Source organism: Protomyctophum bolini (assembly GCF_963924005.1).
Source record: "Protomyctophum bolini genome assembly, chromosome: 13".
Lineage (NCBI taxonomy): Eukaryota > Metazoa > Chordata > Actinopteri > Myctophiformes > Myctophidae > Protomyctophum > Protomyctophum bolini.
In genome coordinates this window covers 26,576,687-26,598,243 of record NC_137874.1, presented here as the reverse complement: position 1 = coordinate 26,598,243, position 21,557 = coordinate 26,576,687, and the positions used below count along the sequence as shown (strand labels likewise).

General features: G+C 41.1%; 3 protein-coding genes across 3 annotated transcripts in view; 2 read left to right on the top strand and 1 right to left on the bottom strand.

Annotated features, from left to right (window-relative positions):
* lhfpl7 (LHFPL tetraspan subfamily member 7) overlaps positions 1-5,679 on the top strand; it is a gene marked incomplete at its 3' end in the record, with an annotated part of 108,366 nt that extends 102,687 nt beyond the window's left edge. Inside the window, exon 3 of the mRNA XM_080780304.1 lies at positions 5,453-5,679. Within this exon, the coding sequence (XP_080636430.1) occupies positions 5,453-5,679 (227 nt within the window). The remainder of the gene's footprint in view (positions 1-5,452) is intronic.
* Positions 5,680-9,525: 3,846 nt separating this feature from the next.
* spata22 (spermatogenesis associated 22) lies at positions 9,526-12,747 on the bottom strand (the record flags this gene model as incomplete). Its single annotated transcript, XM_080781106.1, has 5 exons — positions 9,526-9,717; positions 10,903-11,000; positions 11,088-11,214; positions 11,431-11,607; positions 12,709-12,747. 5 exons carry the CDS (start codon positions 12,745-12,747, stop codon positions 9,526-9,528), a joined length of 633 nt encoding a protein of 210 aa, XP_080637232.1.
* Positions 12,748-20,456: 7,709 nt separating this feature from the next.
* cltca (clathrin, heavy chain a (Hc)) overlaps positions 20,457-21,557 on the top strand; it is a 45,310-nt gene continuing 44,209 nt past the window's right edge. Inside the window, exon 1 of the mRNA XM_080780299.1 lies at positions 20,457-20,728. Coding sequence (XP_080636425.1) covers positions 20,687-20,728 — 42 coding nt within the window. The 5' untranslated portion in view covers positions 20,457-20,686. The remainder of the gene's footprint in view (positions 20,729-21,557) is intronic.

Below are 21,557 nucleotides of genomic sequence, written 5' to 3'. Positions count from 1 at the left end.
TTTCTTTTTTTGTCAGTTTGGTCTTTGGTCTCACACACGCACGCACGCACACACACGCAGACTCTGGGATGACAGTGGCTCAGGGTTAGAGTGGCCGTTAGAACAGCCGGATGGGAACCGCGAGTTTCCCAGTTTGATCCCGATCTCCCCCAGAGTTAGTGTCGAAGTGTCCTTGAGCAAGACTCTAAACCCATAATTGCTCCCGACGAGCAGGTTGCTGCCATTACTTCCTCCGATGTGTGTGTGAATGGGTGAATGTAATGCACATCTAGTAAAAGTGCTTTGGATAAAAGCGCTCCAAAAATAAATGTACCATTTACACACACAAAAATTAAAAATCCCATGCACATGTACACACAGGTATTAGCCATTATTGTACACAAAGCCATCCAAAGCTCCACAGCAACCTGTGAAAATAGCTGAAACTGATCAACAATGAGAGCTCTTGAAAGCTCCTGTTTGCTACGCCTTTCAGAATCAATATTTAACTCCTTAAGTCAAAGGTCTAAGTACACTTGAAAGCTGCTGGAGTGTGCATTCACACAAGCTGCCAGTCAAATGTAATATAGACTGTAATTTGACTGTTTTGGGGTCCTTGGATTTTTTAGGTTTGCAAGCTATAAAGTTGTTGTGTACTGAGACAATGGGAGAACATTTATTTTGACTAATTTGAGCCCGTCAAACTAGTGTAAACACTTATTACAGTTACTTGTGTGACAATGGTGAATGGAGTGTATTTTGTTCTGAGGGCAATTTACCATCATTAACTTCACGTTGATTGTGCTGTTGTTGCGTGCAGGCAGAGATGATGAAGCAAAACATTTTTAGCTGCTGTGCCTTCACCATTTGTCTTTCTGCGATTACAGGTGATTTCATTTTATCCAGTTATACTCTGACACAACAAAAATCAAACATCAGCAGACATTAAGTTTTTATATGCTCACATTACTGTAGATTTGGTTGCAATAGAATTATTCCTGAGTATACCTGAGTAGTACCTTAGTATAATACCATTGCAGCTTCATACAGGAGTGTATAGTCCGTGTGCCATTCTTTCTTTCACAATATTGTTTATCTAAAAAAAAAAAGCCTGATTATGAATAGGAGAGACTTGTGAGATTTGTGGCAAGGTAGGTAACTTGAATGTCCTCCTAGTCCTCCCACACTTACACACTGTCTTGTCGAGTCATTATAATAGCCTTTTGTTTTGGACTCAGCAGGTCTCAGCCATCCCATCTGATGTGGGTTAGATATGCACTCTATCCACACCTTTCTTCTTCCCCTGATCTGAGCGCCCATAATGCATGCTGTTGAGCCTTGGAATCTGAGTACACTGTGGATATTAGGAGGCAGGGGGGAGATGATGGAGACGCTGAATGCTTTTTAAGTGCCCATTGGCTATTGTGTAGAGTAGACAGCTCTTTAAACCCCCTATAATTGCATTTTAATGGCAATTGCTTGTAGCTAACAGCATTTATTAGTGCTACCTGTCACCCAACGCCGGTTTTAACACATCCATGTTCTGAAGAGTTCATGTCTGGCTGGCCAGACTAAGACGCTGAGACATTACCTTTAGTGGTTTAGGTAAAGCTCTGTAAATTCTTCAGCAGGTGCTTGCTTTTTTAAAGTGACTCTGTCTGCAGTTCGTTTTGCAACACCGCCAATTGCTTTTTGTTGCTCTTGGATATTCCTTCTTTCATAGCATGTCAGCAGCTCTCCCCTGTCATGATTAGATAGCTCCTTCAGTCATCATGCACTACAGTGCATGTAAGTATGTCTTGTCAATAAAGATGTGTTCACTGCGTATATACATGGACATGGGTCCATGTACATGGATGGGCCTGTACATTTGTGTCTTGGTAGCTATAGGTAGAGCATATTTGGACCACAAGGTCATGGGTCCTGTCTGTGGCACCGACAACTCAGCGTATGAGTAGTACGGCTTGGGTGCTTCAAAAACTGTGAACTGATGTTAGGTGCGCAGGTGTTCAGCAATACAGCTTATACGCATTGAAACGGGGATAGACTAGCATCTCTGCTGATACCGACTTGCTTGAATGTGAGTGCATAGACAGGCATGCAAACACACACACACACACACACACACACACACACACACAGTCACACACACACACACACACACACACACACACACACACACACACACACACACACACACACACACACACTGGATGCACGGGTAATGAATTCTTTGAGGTTTGTAGAAGCAGTGCCTGGTGAATCATGGGGTTGTCTTTCACCATCCCTTCCATACGTCATGTGCTTTTGTATCAGTGTCCGTTCAGACTGTAGACTGAACTAGAAAGTTGACATTAGACTATTACTAGGCATAAACAGAACTGTGTTGTATTGGTGATGAGTGAGCACAAAAATTAGTGTAGTCAGACATACTGTATTTGAGATGGATTTAATGGATTCAGAATCAGTGCAAAACAAGACAATAGTGAATAATAAATATAAAGTGCAGAGAGTTCAGGTCAGTTCAGAGCACACGCAGTCCAGTCCACTCAGAGTGGGGGTGGAGGGAGGATAGAAGGGGGTCAGGGGGGGACACCAGCAGCATTGAGGAGCTGGATAGACGTGGGGGAAAAGCTGTTTGAATGACGGGCCTTCATAGTCTTTAGGAAATGCAACCTCCTGCCTGAGGGAAGCGGGGCAAATAGAATGTGGCCTTGGTGTGCAGGGTCAGCTGTGATCTTCCTGGCCCTCCTCAAAGCCCTACTCCTACAGGGCCTCAAGGGGGGGGGGGGGCTCTGCTGATCGTATCACCCGCTGCAGCTTGGCCTTGTCCTTGGCCGCTGCAGCGGGGAACCAAACAGTGATGGGTCACCCACCTAATCCGCCTGGGTGACGGCAGACGGCAGACTGCTGGGCGAGCGCGGGCGCTTTGGCATGTGGGGTCAGATCAACATACAGTATGGAATGAATTCTGTACTGGCCATATATGGAGCGTGTCTTGAGTGTACAGGGTTTGATGAGGTCAGCATATGGAATGTCAGGACGGGAAGGACGGGTTGGGAAGGATCAACATACATACCTGTACATGGAATGTCAGAACAGGTCAGCTCCATACTGTATATGGAGATCAAAGGGTTTGAGGTCAGATGTAGAGTTGCTGGCCGGGTCCATATATGGAGATCTAAGGGTCTCCATGATGTCACATGATGTCATGAGGCATGACCATATATGGAGACGTGATGTCACAAGGCCTGACCAAATATATGGAGACGTGATGTCACGAGGCGTGACCATATATGGAGGTGTGGGTGACTAACGGACGGACGGACGGGAGATGCAGGTTTTCATAGTAAATGTAACCTACAGTCGCAACGTGTAATGTATCATCTTTTGAAGAAGATTCGCAAGCATTATACTCGCAACTGGCATGCAGGCTGCAAGTTTGACACCCCTTTAGTCTATAGCTGATTTCTATGGGAATATAGAGCTAGTTAACACTTATTTCATTAAAATAATTTCATTTACACTAATTAAGATTAAGAGTTTGAAGGTCTAAATAAAGTCGAAACACAAAAATATAAAAAATAAGTTGATTATACATAATTTCCACAATTCTGCCCCATTGACAGCACTTATCAGATCTAGACGACAACTACCTTCTGTAACCGCCTCTTTATCCAGCACTCACCCTGCTCTCCTGCCTCTTGTTTCAGACCATTGCCTTCATTTAATCTCTGCATTGATTATTTCGGGGGAATCTGCTGTGTTGTTCATTATTTAGCCATTCCGAGAGGTTAGTGTGGACATTCGTTTTAAATACCATCATCTCTGTGAGGGAGGGGAGGAGATGGGAGGAGCCTTGATGGCAACCACCCCCAAACAACCCCCCAGCCTGTGTCTTTGTGTGCCTTCCACAGAAGCCAGCAGTACTAGTTTGATAAAAGAAGGTCATTAAAGTGTCATTAGTGGTGGTACTTTGCTGATCCAGCCAGGCCCCTGCCGATAATTCATGGAGCCATTCTAACAGCAGGGCTGGACATTGGCATGAGGAACATGCAACAGTTTTACTTCATAGTTAATTTGACGACTGTCTGTGGGGATTTAAGAAAATAACACAATTTAATCTAAAAAACATTATATATCTATAAATTAACCATAAGACAGTTAGGCATAACAACATCAGAGAACTGCATGGAAGTTACTACTACACCTCTCCTCCAGTTTTAATTTCCTTTCCTGCATTCTGCAGTCTATGCTGAAGGGCCCAAAGTCGAACCAGAACATGAAACATATAACCCCCACCCAACGCACATACTTCTTGGCAGAATAATTCACTGCTTTGACTTGATTGATTTAATACATTTTATCTTCCCACTTGAGTGCTGCCCTTGAAATTAATTGGGGACGTTGATGAATCAATTATGCACACCGTAACAGAAATATGTGTTTGTTGTGTTCTATTGCAGCTCACAACCACAAGTCTAGGCTTAATTAAACCCCATCCCACCCTCATTCAGATACATTATGACACCTGGGCCGGGCATTGTAAGGGAAATCATCCCCTCAGAATGAATAAGAGCAGCAATGATACTCTGTAGCTGCAGAGTCGATAACCGCTTGGCAGCAACTGCTGGCAGACTTGACTCAATTTGTAAAAGTGAGCCACTTTCTGGCTGCATAGGCATAGAGTATACTGTCTGGGAGAGCTGATCACCATAGAACTGCCAAGCCGGCTTTCATTTTGGGAATGAGGAGCACTAATGGATTTCTGGACACACTATTCACTTTCCTCCTGGCAGTTACAGGTCTTCAGCTCTTCCCTTTTTTTAACTTAATGCACAAAAACCCTATTCCTCCATCATCTGCTGACTTGTGGAATGATCATTGTTGTGATTTATTTCCTCATATGTCCTAGGACTATACATTTTCAGCTTGAATATATTGAGAGTGAAAATGGAGATGAACACCTGTTATAACTCCACTTCACTTTTGTCAGGCTGCCAGAAATGTAAATCCTCTACTGCCATCAAGTGGCTCTGAGTCATTATGGCAGAAATAAAACTACAGTAGACAGTGATCTGATCCCAGGGGTACCAGTCAGATCCATGAACAGTAAAAGGAAAACATTTAAATTTCCACATTTTTTAGGGGTGTGTGTCTGCCTTTATTGATAGATTAACAATAGGCTTATTGATAGATTAACAATAGTCTTAGAGGAAATGGGGAGAAAGATGGGGGATGACATGCAGCAAAAGCCATTGGGATCGGGGGTTGAACCGACGGCTACGTGGCTATGCCAGCCACACAGGCCCATCTTTCCCATTCTTAAAAGAAACAAGCGTATGTAAATACTAGTATGAACATTTATTTTTAGCTGTACAAAAAAAGATGTTCATCTCTGTGTTTTTTAACTAACCTATTTATTGACAGTCTGTGTTTTGTGACTAAATTTCGGTTCTGTTTGTCCCAACAGTTTTCATCATGGGTTCTGGGCTGCTGGTGTATCCCTTTGGCCTAAACTCCACGCTGGTTAGGTCCTTCTGCGGCCACTCGGACATCTACTACGCTGGTGACTGCCAGATCGGCTGGGGCTACATGCTGGCAATTGTAGGAGTCATGCTGACCCTCTTTCTGCCCTTCTTTGCGAAATATGCACCAAAGGAGCAGCTGTCACCCACTCCTCTACCCACTCTCTTATAGTGCACTGGATTGACCACTGGTGTGGTTTACTACTTTATCTTTGATGTCATAGAGCGAACTCACGCGTCCCTTTGTTTTTAATAGGATGCTGTTTGAGAAGAAACTCCAATCTGCCCTTACTGACCCAACACAGAACATGTACCATCTTCCTTCATCAGAAGCTTCTTTTATCTAAATAATGTCATTTGAATGAAAACATGGTTTGTCACCAAGCACTTCAAGTATAACGATAACTATAACTACTATATAACTTTTATACCATTCACCATTGTCTTTGTTATAGTTGTGGTGTGGACTCTGCCATCCATTTCAATTAAAAAATATATATATATATATCTTTATAGTTATTGGTGCTTGGTGTCAAATGGCGATTAACTCACAATTTTGATATTATGAATTGAACCCTATCTTTAGCTGAATATACATAAACACATATGTATATAAAGTGCTAACTGCATTAACCCCATTTCACAATCAAATTAATACAAACATCACCACACCAGTTTTTCTTAATGTGTAAGATATAAAATGCCTCATTACTACATACTATGCATATTGAACTGTCAGCGGGCAGTAAGAGTGGTCGACATGTGTAACATTCCAAAACAGCAGGATATTTGCCTGCATAAAGAGAGTGTGACATGAGACTTTTGAATTACCTGGCAGTCCAAGAGTCTATCTAGAAAGAAAACATGTCACCCCCTTGAAAGTAACAGCGAAAACCTCCCAAGATGGTGCCAGCTGTCCATTGAACGCTTCCTCAAGCTATTATAGAAGGTTAAATACGAGGACATCGTCATATGAATATGGTTTGGTCAATGGTTTTTAAGATCTGTTGAGACAAAGCACAACTTCACTTGGCCCCAAATTGAGAAAGCGAATGGATTGGGAGCCACAGATGTCAGAAGTTGTACTGTAGCAACTGATGACTATATCTACTGTGCTGAGTTTGGAATGTAAATAGGACATGGCTGTAAAAGAGGCAAGGTTTGATTCACAAGTTGGTCATAAATAACACACTGGAACCGTGGACATCTCTCTTTAAAGGATGTGGGAAGATTTAAGGATCAACAGAGGATTTTGGATTTTGGATACTCTGGCTCTTCGATCTTTGAAATATCTCACAAGGTGTTCAGAAGAAGTGTTATAGTGTTGCCAGTAACTGTAGTAGCGAAAAGGACCCTGTCCACACAGGGTCTGCCTTTGAGATGACCATAGTCTTCTCTTAACAAGGAAGTGCATTGTAACGAAAAACCATGGACGTCTAAAGTAGAGATTTCAAAGCAATGTTGTAATAAATTCCATGCTGGGATACTGCTTCCTTTTGTCAAACCTTCCCTATTTCTTAGTGTAATGATTTGCTTGTTAAACCTAAGTATTATTATTTTGGTGTCTTCACCACATAACGCTAAACACTCTAATTCAGGAAGAAAATAATAACTGAATCAGGCAATTGGCAAGGTGGTATAGCATTCGTCAAAATGCATGCTAACTTGGGTTGGTTATTGGTGGAACAATTTATCTAGATTTTAAATATCTGACCATACCAACTTGTGCCTTTTAACAGAACCAAGAAAGTAATTTAATACTATCAGGTCACCATCTACTTCTGCTGAAAAAACTGTGGATCTTATTATGTAAAGTGTTTAATTTTGTTAGATTATTTTCCTTCTGTGGAAATGGTAAAGTGTTTCTCCTGTAGTTTGATATGTTACGGCAAGTATGATCTCATGAACTTGTAGAAAATATTCTGGGAGGAAGAAAAGCTGACGTCTTCAAATCCTTTAAGATAAATGATGGCAGAGATAAAGAAAGCAATGTACTTATGTTCAGTCACTCATGACTTGACACATTTTACCAATTACCAAGAAGAGGTAAATCACTCTAATCGTTAAATTAAAAGGTTGTGACATGCCACTAATACATCCCTGGATTATATGATTGGGAATTTGAGTGGCTGCATTGAGAGCTGTACAAATGGAACGTGGCCTTCAGTGGTCTCTGTTGAGCTGACACATTATTCAATCCATGAGTGAAACATCACTTAAAGTAATAAGCTCATGAGATAAGATAATGTGTTAGTGTATTTTTCATCAACCTTCAACTGCTCTTAAGAGGTTTCATATTCCATCCCGTCACGGTCCAAAGAGAAAATGTCCCATTTAGTCTCCCTGTACACTGCCAGTTCCATCAATCTGGGTTCCTTCGTCCTGTATTTGTTGTGTGTATTAGTAGCTGAAAGGTTTCAACTTTAAAGATTCATTGAACTCACTTTGAACATTTAAGTTGCCAATATGAAATGTTGTGAAAAATGACTGTAATTATGCAGACATATTTTTGCAAAATAAAATAAGGAAAGTGATGTAGGTATTGTATTGGACCTCATGCTGTGGTTGATTTTTGGTAATGACTGATATTACACTGGACTTATTCAGACAGTTTGCAGACCCATATGGTGTCACTGTCAAGTCTCAGCACTGGTGAAACCCGTTTTTAGATTACACATATTGGGTTTTCTATTGATGTTTGATTGTAAATAAATTATTGTGTGTGATTTCATCCTGAACTGACCCGTTTTTCAAAAATATATTTTGAGATATTACCTCATCAATGTGTTTGCTTTACCTTAATTACCATCTTAACAATGTTTGTTGTTCTGTGAATTTTCTTTGTAATAAAATATTTCATAGTTCCAAAAGAGTAATTTTATTTTCAAAAATGGGGGGGGGGGGGGGGCGGCAATATGACCAGCAGATGGTGGTGTTGGTTCACTCACTAGCCAAATATCAGTCTGACAAAGGTTGAATTAGTGTGTATGAATGTATGAATTTGCCACCTCAAGTAAAGTGTTACCGAAGAGATTTGTTTAAATAATCCCGTTTCAAATTTGTCTGTTGCTGTCACTTCAAATTTCAATTGTTTATTCTGTAAGGGGGTTCTCTGCTAATTGGATAAACTTGGCATCCCAACCAGAAAATGCATTTTCTTTTTACTGTTGAGCTGGAGACTCCCCGTTACTGAACAAACACTATATGACAGGGATACTCAAATAGATTTACCTGTGGGTACCAATTTCCGCAATTACCATTTCCGCAATTTCCTCAATTTCCATTTCCGCAATTTCCGCAATTTCCATTTCCGCAATTTCCATTTCCACCATTTCCGCAATTTCCATTTCCATTTCCAACTATTAATGGCAGCTGGGTTTCATCATTCAAATAAAATAGAATTCTGTCCGTTTAGCTATAAAATTATGTCAGGGAATAGGGATACACAGTATACCTATGTCTTTCATTTGCATTGCATCTCCCCCCCCCCCCCCCCCCCCCCCAAGCTTTTATTTTCGTTCGAGTAATAGTACAACTCTAATAGTATTACTTATAATAATGTAATTAAAGATTTATTTATTTTTATTTCATTTTCCAGATTTTTTTTTCTTCTTTTTTTTAGATTTTCATTGGTGGGCCAGTCATAATGGTCCCGCGGGCCTGATGTGGCCCGCGGGCCTGAGGTTGAGTATCACTGCTATACTTCATCAATTTGACAATAGCAGATCTACAGTACAAGCTCATAATGTGTCGCTTACCTTACCATACCTTTTTACCTTGCTTATTGATAAACATGCTACTAATTGTTACAAACGAATAAAATAGTTTTATAGTCTCTTTATTGAGCAACTTTAACAAATGAAAAATAGTTTTCACAGCTTGAAAATACTCATCAAACTAATTGACTGCTTTTTGAATAATCTTCCAACATTTGTTATGACCCGTTAAATCTCCTTATAATGTAATGGTATACAAACACTGAACTGTAAGACCTCTGAGCAGTGAGCACATTTCTTATTCATATTTCATTGAGTGACTTAACCAGTGCCCTCATCTCCAGATCACATGCTTTAACAACGTCTTGTGCATTCCTTTGTTCTGTAGGGCGGCCTGGTCTTACGGACACACACATGAGGATATCTTTGGTGCTGTCATAGTTTCCCACACAGCGGTGAACCTGACCACGGATCAGACGGGGCAGCGTCAGCTCCTGTTGGACAAGCATTATACAGCTCAGTAACACACATGGCACACCAGGGTCACACAACTCAGAAAGAGACCATCGTCAAACAATAAAGACACAAGGGCGTAACACAAGGGCAAACTTGATTGTTGTGACAGTATTGTAATCAACAGTGACAGTATTGTAATCAACCCTGTAAATGTTTGTCTGAGACTGAGACATTTGATTTGGATCAAACTCTGAATGCAAATTGGGTGACAGCAGACTGCTGGGCGAGCGCTGGCGCTTTGGAATGGGAGGTCAGATCAACATATCCGCCTGTGTGACAGCACAGTGCTGGAAGAGCACTGGCGCTTTGGCATGGGGATCAGATCAACATATTGAATGAATTCTGTACTGCCCTTATATGGAGCGTGTCTTGAGTGTACAGGTCAGCTCCATACAGTATATGGAGAGCTAAGGGTGGCAGCGGGGGCAGTGTCTTCAGTGTACAGGGTTTGATGAGGGCCCAGGTAGGGCTGGGCCTTAATTTTCGGGCCTGTTGAGAACTCTACTTTTCGCCGGCTGCTGGGCGCAGCTTCATTAATAACTTTGGGGCAGGCCCGTCTAGTGTTTAAATGGACAGGTATCAGTCAAAAGGGAGACATATAAGAGGAAGGATCAACATTATAGAATGTCTGAACAGGTAAGCTCCATATTTGGAGATCTAAGGGTTTGAGGTTTGAGCTGAGATGTAGAGTTGCTGGACAATATTGATGACATCAGGGATCTCCATATATGGGCTTAATATTAATCACGTGATGTCACAAGGCATGACCAAAATTGTCCATATACAGTATGGGGCATGATGAACCAACTGACGAGAAATGCACTATTTCATAATTAACTGCGACCTGTGGTCGCAATTATTTTATCTTTGGTAGGCCCGAGGCAGAGATTATGATCCCTGTCCCTGTGATTGAGTGAGTGACACTCAGGACAATAGAGGGTGCCAAAATGCTCAACCCCAAATTGGAATCACAAGTTATGGGGGCCCTATAGAGAGCAGCTCCAAATGCAATTTCACTTCCGCCCATATAGGGCACCGAATATATAATATATATTGCAGAAACGCTATTTCCCCCTGCAACTTCTTCAGCTACTAACAGCTGCAACCAGATGGTGTGTGGATGTAGCATCTCTCGCACTGAAATAACAGTTTTCCTTTCTTACATTTTCATAGAAGACACACTGTACAACCTCCTTTCCATCTCTCATGAGGAACTTCTTGGACCCATGGGAACCAAATGTGACTGCAGAGTCAAGTGTACCTGTCGGAAGACCACAGCCTGTCAGAATATGAATACAGTAAACGTATGGATTAGACATACAGAAGTAGCTAATCTAAAGCAACTTGCCGAAAATCTCAAATAAGACGGGGGCTCTGTCCTTGAACTGGCTCCAGTGTCTCATGCCAGCAATAACTGCAGTCAGGATCCTCAGTGACTTCTCAGTGGGTGGCTGTATCTGAGATTTTGGTGGTTTCTTTTAAGTACAGGGAGGAAAAAATATATAAATATTAGTCACTGATAATTATTATTAATTATGTAATTTTTTAAGTTTGAATTGCCAATTATTATTATTTTACCACACAAACAGTAACTACTTAACATTCTTGCCTGATTCTTGAACACCTTACTTTTATATAATCTATAGATTCTGTATTTAAATTTGTATTATGATAATAGATATTTAGTTTACCTGAGTCTGCAGCTGGGGTGTGTTTTCAGGGCGCTGTGTGCATCTGTCCTTGTCAACAGGAGATCTCTGAGGCCCAGAGGCACTGGCACCTTTAAATCTCCAGGTGTTCTGTGGCATCGGTCCAGGAACAGCAGGTATGCTGGGAGAATGAGGAGTAGTCGGGGGAGGTGGTCTAGGCTGTTGGGAAGGGTAGGGCGTTGGGGGCATTTTGTACGCTGTCTTTTGAGTCTGACCCATTTGAGAGAACCCACTATGGAATGCAGACTTGCTCTCTGCACCCCCACTGTTGTAGGAGATGTTCTGTTCAGGATTGACAATGGACCCGGAGTTCTGGGCTCTGGGCTGGTTGGATTGCCTCGTCTGTGCACTGTAACAATGAGCAGCATTTATGAATAGTGATGCAGCTCCAGTTTTGTCCCCCCCTACATATTCTGTATTTTTTTAAACTATGTGGATTCAAAACATCATGACATGCCAGTAAAAATAACATCTATCATAGAGATGCAGACATAAATTCACCACACCTTGTGTTTACAGCTTTGTATGGATGTGGCATTGGTGCAAGCGTTCTTGTTGTAGAAGCTGGTCTAGGTGCAGGCTTTTTGCTTCCATACTGCAGCTGCTGATAAGATTGTGGGTTGCCCTGCCGGTTCCACTGATTGCTCTGAGCAGTAGTGGCAGGGTGACTTGAGACCTGATAAGATCCACAGGCCACTGAGGAAAAGCACACTATAAGAAGCAATACTATACTAGTCTTTCATTGGCTGGTAATTGTATGGATAAAGCGTTTTGTGTGATACCATAACCAACTTTAATGTTCTGTTCTGAACATTATTTTGCTTTGTGTGCACTGCCATCTAGTGACTAGCCTAAAACAGAACACTATAATTATATGACTGAGAATAGAACATTATGAGTTTGAACTTGACACCTGATGTGCTGTTTGATGGAGCAGAGGCAGAGCTGGTGTTTGACATGTACTCATTCGCTGAAGGAGTGGATGTCAGAGGTAATCTGGGCCTTTTCATCTGGTTGAACAGAGGCACAGACAGACACCCTATAGGGGCAAAATAGTGTAAACATGTTTATCAAATCCTTTTGATTAAAAAAAATATATCCTGCACATCTAGGCCTACAGTATTGAATTCAAGTAGCCTAATACAGTTTCATCTTGGCCATGATAAGAACATTACCACCAATGGCAGAAAATGTCAAATCATATAAATTATAAATCTGACACACACAGGAGGATACATCATTCATTCCTCAAGTTCTCACCTGCTGTTGGTCTCGCAGCTCTTGCTGGCTGGTTTTCATTTCCCCACATCTTGAAAGTAGGCTGGTTCATGATTCCAATCTGGCTGAAAAATACATTGTTTAATAAATGTATGTATTTATAGGCTATAAAGTATTTGCATCCATATCTACCATATGATATCCATATAATTTGTGTGCCCACCTTTTGAATTGACGCTGCTAATTAAGCTACTAGTAAAACTAGCACGCGCTAAACTGGTTAGCAGTGATGTATGAAGGTTATCAAATTACTGTAATTCACCTCCAAATATATCTCCAACAAGCAATTAAGTGCACTTAAGTAAATAGGCTATCTTTGTTTCCTTACAACGTTTAATATTTGTTATTTAGACACAAACTACAACTATACGTCTGAATTACGAGTAGCCTACTATAGCCAGTATTAATTAACGTGTTAAGTTGTTGAGTGAGTTGTCAGACAAGTGCCCGCCAACATTTGAAGGAGCCTGATGTGACGTCGCGCCGTTGTGACGCAACTAGTCTTCACATGCGCGAGCGAGGCATTGCATTTTTTCATGACTAAAAAAGTAACGTAACGTAAAATACCCTACTATTTTGACGTATACTTTAGCCCAGGCTACTTTATGGCCCTACTAGGCTATATGGAAAATACTGCATTCACAAATGCAAAATGAAATCAGACACTATATTCAAACATCAGAGCAGTAGGCCTAAGCAATAAGCAATGACAATGAAACTGTAGTAGGCCTAAATATTAGGCCTAAATGCTTAAACATTTCTACTTGTTATAGGCTATATAATTTTGTCTTGTGAATATTTTGTGATGAGGGATGCTGTGAATCCCAGAAAAAAATGATGATTACCCGCACAAAGTAGAAGTAGGCTATGTTAATAACACCGCAGCTGTTTACCTGACAGGGTTTATTTATTTATATGTCATTCCAATTCTCTGTCAAGGGCAAGTGCCTATATGAAAACTAATATTGCATGATTTATTCAGGCTATATAATAGAGAGAGGAGGAAGATATGTAGGCCTACAGTAGGGAGCATGAGACAGGAAGGAAGGGAGAGAGTGAGATGGGGACAGTCAGAGGGTGCGGCAAGGAGGGATAGAGAGAGATAGAGAGAGGGAGGGAGAGTCTGTACCCCAGCAGCTAATAACATATGGCATGAAGCTAGAGATTTTTAATTTACTTGACCAAAAATAATGTGTGAAAAATATGTGTTGAACTGTACATATATTGTCAGAGGGGAAATGACAGGGAATGACACAAGGTTGCCAGGAAGGCACACGTCTATAGCCCTATGTAACGAAAACTGGTTGGAACGTCGGCAAAAGCAGCTTGCTGAATCCTCAGATCTGCCCATGAATACCAAGATCAATGTAATTCCATACTGTTCTGTGGTATGGAGCAGACACATCTGGAGAACAACTGTTAACACTGTAACTGTCCCAGTAATGGATATTTTCTATTTCTATTTTTCTATTTCTATTTTTCTATTTCTATTTTTATTGCTTACCTTTCGAAAATGTATATGTGAACTTTATAGGTATGTTATTTGGGTACATAGGTAAATGCATGGTGATAGTGCCATCTACTGTGCTCTGTTTTGTGGTCTGTCTGGTTCCTGGGCAGGTTGAATTGGGCTCACCTGCTCTGATTACCTATTTAAAGCACCTGTGGGTCTTGGGCATGTCAGATCAGAACAGAGCAGAGCTGCAGAGAGGAGCTCTCTCTCTCATGTCAGTCTGACATGAATAAGATAAGATAAGAGAAAGAAAATAATATGAAAGAACTTAACTGAACTCCTAATTAATCTGTACAGAAGGCGCATACGGTACGTTCCCAATTGTTTTGTTTCTGTAAAGGTTTTATTGCTATTGTATTTGTTTACATTTCATTGTGTTTGTACATATTGTGTTTCTTTATAATAATACGGACATCAGGACTGACAAAGACATTCATATTTCATTGTATTTAAAAGTATATTATGTTTTTGTTACAGTTTTTCACGGTCATCACTTTGGAGAAATAAAAAGCCTTAAGTGAGATCAGTTGGAACGGTGTCATATTTCTGCCACGGATAAAGATGGTTTGGGAGCAGTTATAAACACCATGAACACTCCGAATTCATTGACCAAACAAACACAATATTAAAGTAACCTGGAACTGTGGAATAAATGCTCCAAAGATGCTGGGGATTGGCTACACTCTAATATCACAAGATATGCCCTGTTCTGGAACCCACAAGGAGAAGGAAGAGGGCAGACCAAGGAACACCATGGCAGCATGACAGCATGAAGAGATATTGATATACTGACCTGATGAAGATCTGTTCATCGAAACGTTGTCCTTAATAAAGTAATTCCTTTGCCTAAGAATGATGTGCAGGTCCTACCTCCTTCCATGGATGCAGAACAGGCCATACATGGGGACAGATCTCAGGACTGGGATGCCTGAGAGCACTTTGTGCCCAAACATGGGCTATATGTAATGTAAAGCCTTGGAATATCCAAAAGAAGTTGCAAGATATAAATGTGCTATTGTGCTGTAACTGTGTTGTGTTCCTAGCACTCAGACATTTTTTACCAGCCCTGCTGTTCTCATCCAGACCAGATCCAGGCAGTGTTTTTAGGTAACGCGGCAGCTCCTCACTCAGGCATTTCCCGAGTTCCTGAGCCTCAGGGCTGCAGCTTTCAGGCATGCAGAACTATTTGGAAGTTCTTCTCTCTCTCTCTCTCTCTCTCTCTCTCTCTCTCTCTCTCTCTCTCTCTCTCTCTCTCCAGAAATTGAGACTCCACCCAGAGGTGGTAGATATGATTTGGGGCAGGTATGACTCTGAGTGACATACCCCACAATCTGAGGACATTTCCTGGGAGAGTGCAATCTGGTGGACAAAACAGCTAATCTGCGGACTGTCTTGGCAAACAGAGATGTTCTACACATTCACACATCATCCTACACAATGTTCATGGTTACTGTGAGCATGGGCAAAGAGTTATGTTTTTGCCCCTGTCTACCAGTGCCAGCCAGTGTACATAGTGACTGTGGAGCATAAGTTAAGCGGTTAAGCCTAATGTTGTGGGGAAAAGATCACGTGACTTTAGTATATCTTCTTACTTTACAGTAAAAGGCTCTTAACTGGCTTCCCAGAATAGCAATCTACAGACAATCGATTGCTATAAGCATCTGTATACTGCAGGTGGCTGTGAAGTGGCTGAATGGCAACTGTCACAGTCTGTCACTCCACACCCAAATATCATCTGCAGCCTGACCGTAACACAGACTGTAATTACATTTTCTGACTTTCTGCTTTATTGCCTGGTATACAGTTGTATCAGACCTGGGTCTTCACAAATATTCCTCCAACATTCATATCCCTGTGGCAGGGAACAAAGAATTCCAGATATATTGACAGTCACACAGTCAATTAGTAACTCCAACTGAATTGTCGTTCAAAGGTTAGGCTTTATGGGAATGAGACAGAGTGAGAGAGAGAGACAGAGAGAAAGTTAGCAAATTTTCCCCAATGGCTAATATTAGTTCAAATGTACTGGTATTTGTATATTGCTGAGATAGGATTAAGATAAACTACACAAAGTATGTTAACACAACCTCAGTTTACCTGACAGCTTTATTTATTTATATACCATGCCAATTCTCTTTCAAGGGCAAGTGCTACGTCATGAAAGCTAATAATGCATGATTTATTCAGGCTATAATAGATACAGAGAGGGGGGGGGGGGCAGGCAAAGGGCCAATAGCGCTTCTATATAGGACTTCTTAATCCCAGTTCCGGATACTAGTGCAAGACCCCCCTCCTTTTTTATCACTGATGGTATCCTCTCAAGCACAGGCAGACACAGAGCTCCCATCTGTGCCTAAAGTCTTGCCAGCCAAGGGGAGAGTCCTAACAGTCTCATTCTGTAGAGGAGACAGTTACCTTTTTGTAACCATCATTTAATTTCAGAGCTATAGAGTATACACAGACTTACAGTATTACACAGATTCTTATACTGATATTGATATTTTGTACAATTTAACAGTTGTTTGAGTGGCAGCTTGGGAGTTGGGGAAGGCAGGAGCATCACTATTTCATGTTGTGTCTCAGGCCCCTACTGGTACATTACAAGATCTTACATGATTCACCCTAGTACCTGAATTCTAGAAAATAGAGAATTGAAGAGAGGCAATTGGAAATGACATTTGTAAAGGCGGAATATACCCACCACCACTATGGTTAGCATGGTGCCTCAGTTTAATCAGAGACTGTAAATTCTCTGTGACGGTATCCCTAGACAAAAATAACAGATTGTCAAGCTAACAATGCAGCACAATGTGTTGTGAATTAGGTTTAAGCCTCTGACATCCTTGGAGAGTCTGAAGGCCACTGTTGTATGACCCTGTGAGGGTAATGGCATCCATGGCAACAGCAACTTGAATAGTCTATTCAGAGGAATGCCTTGACTTTACACTTTCATCTAAAAGTATATCACAATAAGTTATCACAAAAGGAATCATATATTTGATAAACATGTGTGCTTTTCATATTCCCTGCTGTTCTACTGTATTGTAGCCATAACTGTATTTATCTCCACCAGAAAGGAATGGCTGGGGCAGGGATAATGTTTTCGCCCCTGTGTGTGACGGACGGCGAGCAGTTAATTTCACGCACAGCTAGACCAATGGCATGAAACTTTGCAGCACACTCCCAGGCGAGGGGGCACACATCATTTTTATATAAAGTAAAACAATATGTATACATAAAACTTAAACTGAGGCGGCAGAATTTGCAACTGAGGGTGCCAGGCCACCTCTGGCACCTGTGGCACCGGGCCTGCATTTGATCCATATGTCTCAAGTAAATAATGTTTCATCTTTAAAATATTTGTCTGATATATTTGTCTTTGTCTGATAAACACATGGTGCAAGCAAAAGTGCAGCTCTGCTTTCAGAATTTCTCATGTTCAGTTTCTGGTGGGATTCTGAGAAATTGTACAACAAATTAACAGAAACTTTAAAGTATAATAATTCACAGAAGGCACATGCTGGCTCAGCTCAAATACAGTTTTCTTAACCTGCAGTATTAAGCAATAATGAGCAATAATGCTACATTCTGCCCTAACAGAAATTGAGCAAGAAAGAGGAAATGGTCAGTTGCGTACACACACCACCCAGTAGAATAGAGGGCATGCGCGTGACATCATCATCATACCCGGACGTTATGTGTGACAAAAAAGTCCTATCTGATTGCATTAAACAACGTTAAACTATGTTAGGGGGTTATCATTCATAGAGGATAGAGATGGTATACAGTACACACACATATACCATATACCTACGTATACCTATAGCATATAGTGGCATGTGTGTAGGCTACATGATGTTTAGAACATTGGCATCAAGTGCAGTGTTCTTAAGGTGCAGTTCACTAGATCAGATAGTGACAGGTATGGGACATACTAGGTATCATGGTACCCCCAGAGCTTGGTGCTGTGGTCTGCTGCTGCCGCAGCCCCTAAAGCCAGTGCATTAAGCTGGGCCTAGGCCTGTGTGTGCCTATTTTGGTGGGTAAGTATAGTCATGTTTCTGCAACATTTTTGGCTCTGTTTGAGGCCCACATTTGGGGAAGATTGGACGCTGAATTGGGGCATTTTCTGCAAAATGGGTGCCGGAATGTAATAAATAATAGTAATAATATTAATAAACTGATAGATCTTGCTCACATGACTCCAGGGATAATGTGTGCCGATCGAGTCTGACATCTGGCCTGGCAGATAATATAAAAAGGGTAAGAAAAATAACGCACATCCATTGGTGCTGCTCCAAACTTTATTTAGTGACAGACGGGCAGAAAATACGACAAAAATACGACGTTTCGACCTCACGTCGCATCTTAAAGTGAGTTGTGAGCCCCTGCTTTCTTTTTATAGATAATACAAAAAGCTCATTTTATAACAACAACTGAAGAAGGTCGTGGTTGAATAAAGCATTCTGTGGTGTTAGGCTATTTTTAAGGGGGAATATAATTATTTGGACCACAACTTTGACAAGTGTTATATAATTTGCCAAAATATGAGAATCCCCTGCCCGCCTACCAAACATTCATTCTAGAATGGATGTAGGCTATATGTAATACCAGAGTGAAATATACTTTAGGGTGTAGGCCTATACAGACTACAGTCAGCCTGAGTCAGGACTCAGGCGGTAAGGCTAATAAAAAAAAACACCAAAAAGTGCTGTGTGAAAAATGATTCAATCCTCACAAAATCTGAGTAAGCATATTTTCCTCTACTTCCTCAGACATTCTGAGGAACGCGCGTATGTGGGAGAATAGTGCACATACTATGTGCACTATTCTGAGTCAGAAATTCAGAATATTGCAAAAACGCGCGTTTGCGTACGTACACACGCACGCACGCACGCACACACACACACACACACACACACACACACACACACTGTAGTAAGCCTGCATGGGTCTTCCGTCCGCAGTCCGCTATATCTATGCAGGCTTGCAGCTACATAGTGCGCACACCTCTAAGTAATCCAGTCATTTCGTACATTCGCTGTATCGATTCGCTGGATTGTATCGATCGACAGATCCACTTTGGATTGAATTCATAATTGTTTTATCATCTTTGAACGTTCATTTCCCCCCACTAAAACAAAACGCCTGCAGTCTCCGAGTTCTAGGCTACCGCACTGATACTAGTATATGGGATTTCCTTTTTTGTGTAACTTTCGTCATTAACTGACCTCACTTGATATTTCTAGCAGAGGAATGTGTAAGTAGGTAGGTTGCATTTTCTCAATGATGAAAAAGTAAGAATTGTTCCTGGTGCGGTGACTCCTCTGATTGGCTGTGCGGAACAAGTGTACATGATGACGTAGGAACTGACGTTAATTCACAAAGACGAATGATGTGGCAAAAATCAAAGGGCGAATCGCAAAGAAATAGTGCCGATTGTGTATCTCCCGACTTGAAACTTGAAACTGTGCTAGGCTGAGAATGTGTGAGTGCATAAAATAATAAATGTCGAACATAAAATGGACATTACAGACACAATAAGAAATGCCATTTAAAACCGTAAATCAATATTCATCCGCCTGAATCATACATTTCCGGAATATTTTCAGGGTAGAGTATATCCCATAGCCCGTAGAAACAGTCTTTTGGGCCGTGATTGGCTGCTTATGAGCCGGTAACTGATGTTTTTGTATAAATCGACATAAACTAATTGGAATTAATACTACATCTGACTGAGTTTACAGTCACACAGTAACATAATATAACCTAAACCTAGGCTTTAATAAAAACTAATTCAATCTTAAATGTTGTCTTTAAAAGGGGGGGGAATGCTGTTTATTCTAATGTAATATTCAACGTCATTCATATTACACATCAAACTTTATACAAATGTATATAAACAAATAGACAATACTATGTATGCACAGGTGAGGTGTATCATATTACAAGTACCGAAATATTCAAGGCCTTCAATTCAAATGTCATTGTTTTCATTTTAATTATTTGTTTTAGACTTTAGTTCAAACTTCAAGGCAAGCAATGTAAATGTTTATTGACTAATCTTTACTGTGCTGTAAACAACCGTCCGCGAACAGTCAACGGTTGCCTGACAACCAAAGGAGCCAATCACAGCACAAGCATATCCCCGGACTATGGGGTGTAAAGTGCACCTTCCTCCGCTCCGCTCTGAGCAGCCTACACCGCCATTGCAGGTCCAGGTCCAGGGAGTAAGTGTAGCGGCAGTCAGGGGAAGCGCGCAAGTAAACAGTTAAAAGAACGACCAAAACCACCTTCATACTGACATCAAATTTTAAACAACACGTAGAAATCCCCCGTTCGGACTTTAGACAAGCCGATCCCTGGCTGTCCGGCTGGGATCTGAGAGAAGAAGCCGTAGTTTATTAGAAATAGCAGACGGAATAGGAGGAAAGTAGAGGAACCGCCATGGCTCAGATCCTGCCTATCCGCTTTCAGGAGCACCTGCAGGTATGTCAATGAATGAATTGTTCAACTCCTCCACAATGTGGGCCCCGTGTATGTACGTCTAAATAATTTAACCCTAACCACGGTGTTCAAAATTGACAATTGACTTTACTAATATGACGTGAAGCCAGTGTTAGTTAAGCTAAGTTGGCTACTACAAGCTAAGCTAAGTAGCTAGCTTGTATGTGGATGACGTTTATCTATCTTTCGTGGTGCTAACACGACAGCTAGCCAGCTACCCTTGTCTTCTTCACAGGACCGGGTACAAGTATTCTGAGTGAAGACAAACCAAAACCAACTAATGTGCAGTGGGCACAGTTCAGTCACTACGTTGTGGTTAACAATGGCAAGGACGTGTTTACTTTGTACTGTGACATGACCAACTTCCCTGTCAAAAGTCGTCTGTCACGACTATCAAAGGCAGGAGTAAATATGCCCACCCTTGGCTAAGATAAAGATGGTCTTCTCTGGTCTACTATAACGAAGAAGTTTAAATGATTAATTACTGTGACCCTATATGTGCATGGCACTGAAAATGTAAGGTTCAGTAACGTTATATTCTGTGCTTAAAAATAATGACATGTATATTCCTTGTTGCTCATCTATGTTTGAAGAATAGTTCAACCTAGCTGTCAGTGTCACAATATTTTAAATGCCACAGGCTGCATGTCAATTTAGCTCAGGTGCCATGTTAACTTGAGAGCAAGCATAGATAACGTAGCCAAGGTTGGTGTAAGAAATAAGTGAGTAATCTTGGAGAGAAACGTAACGTTCTCATGTTGTTGCACTGCCGGTCATTAATTTGAACAATTTTGAAAGGATGTTAAATTTC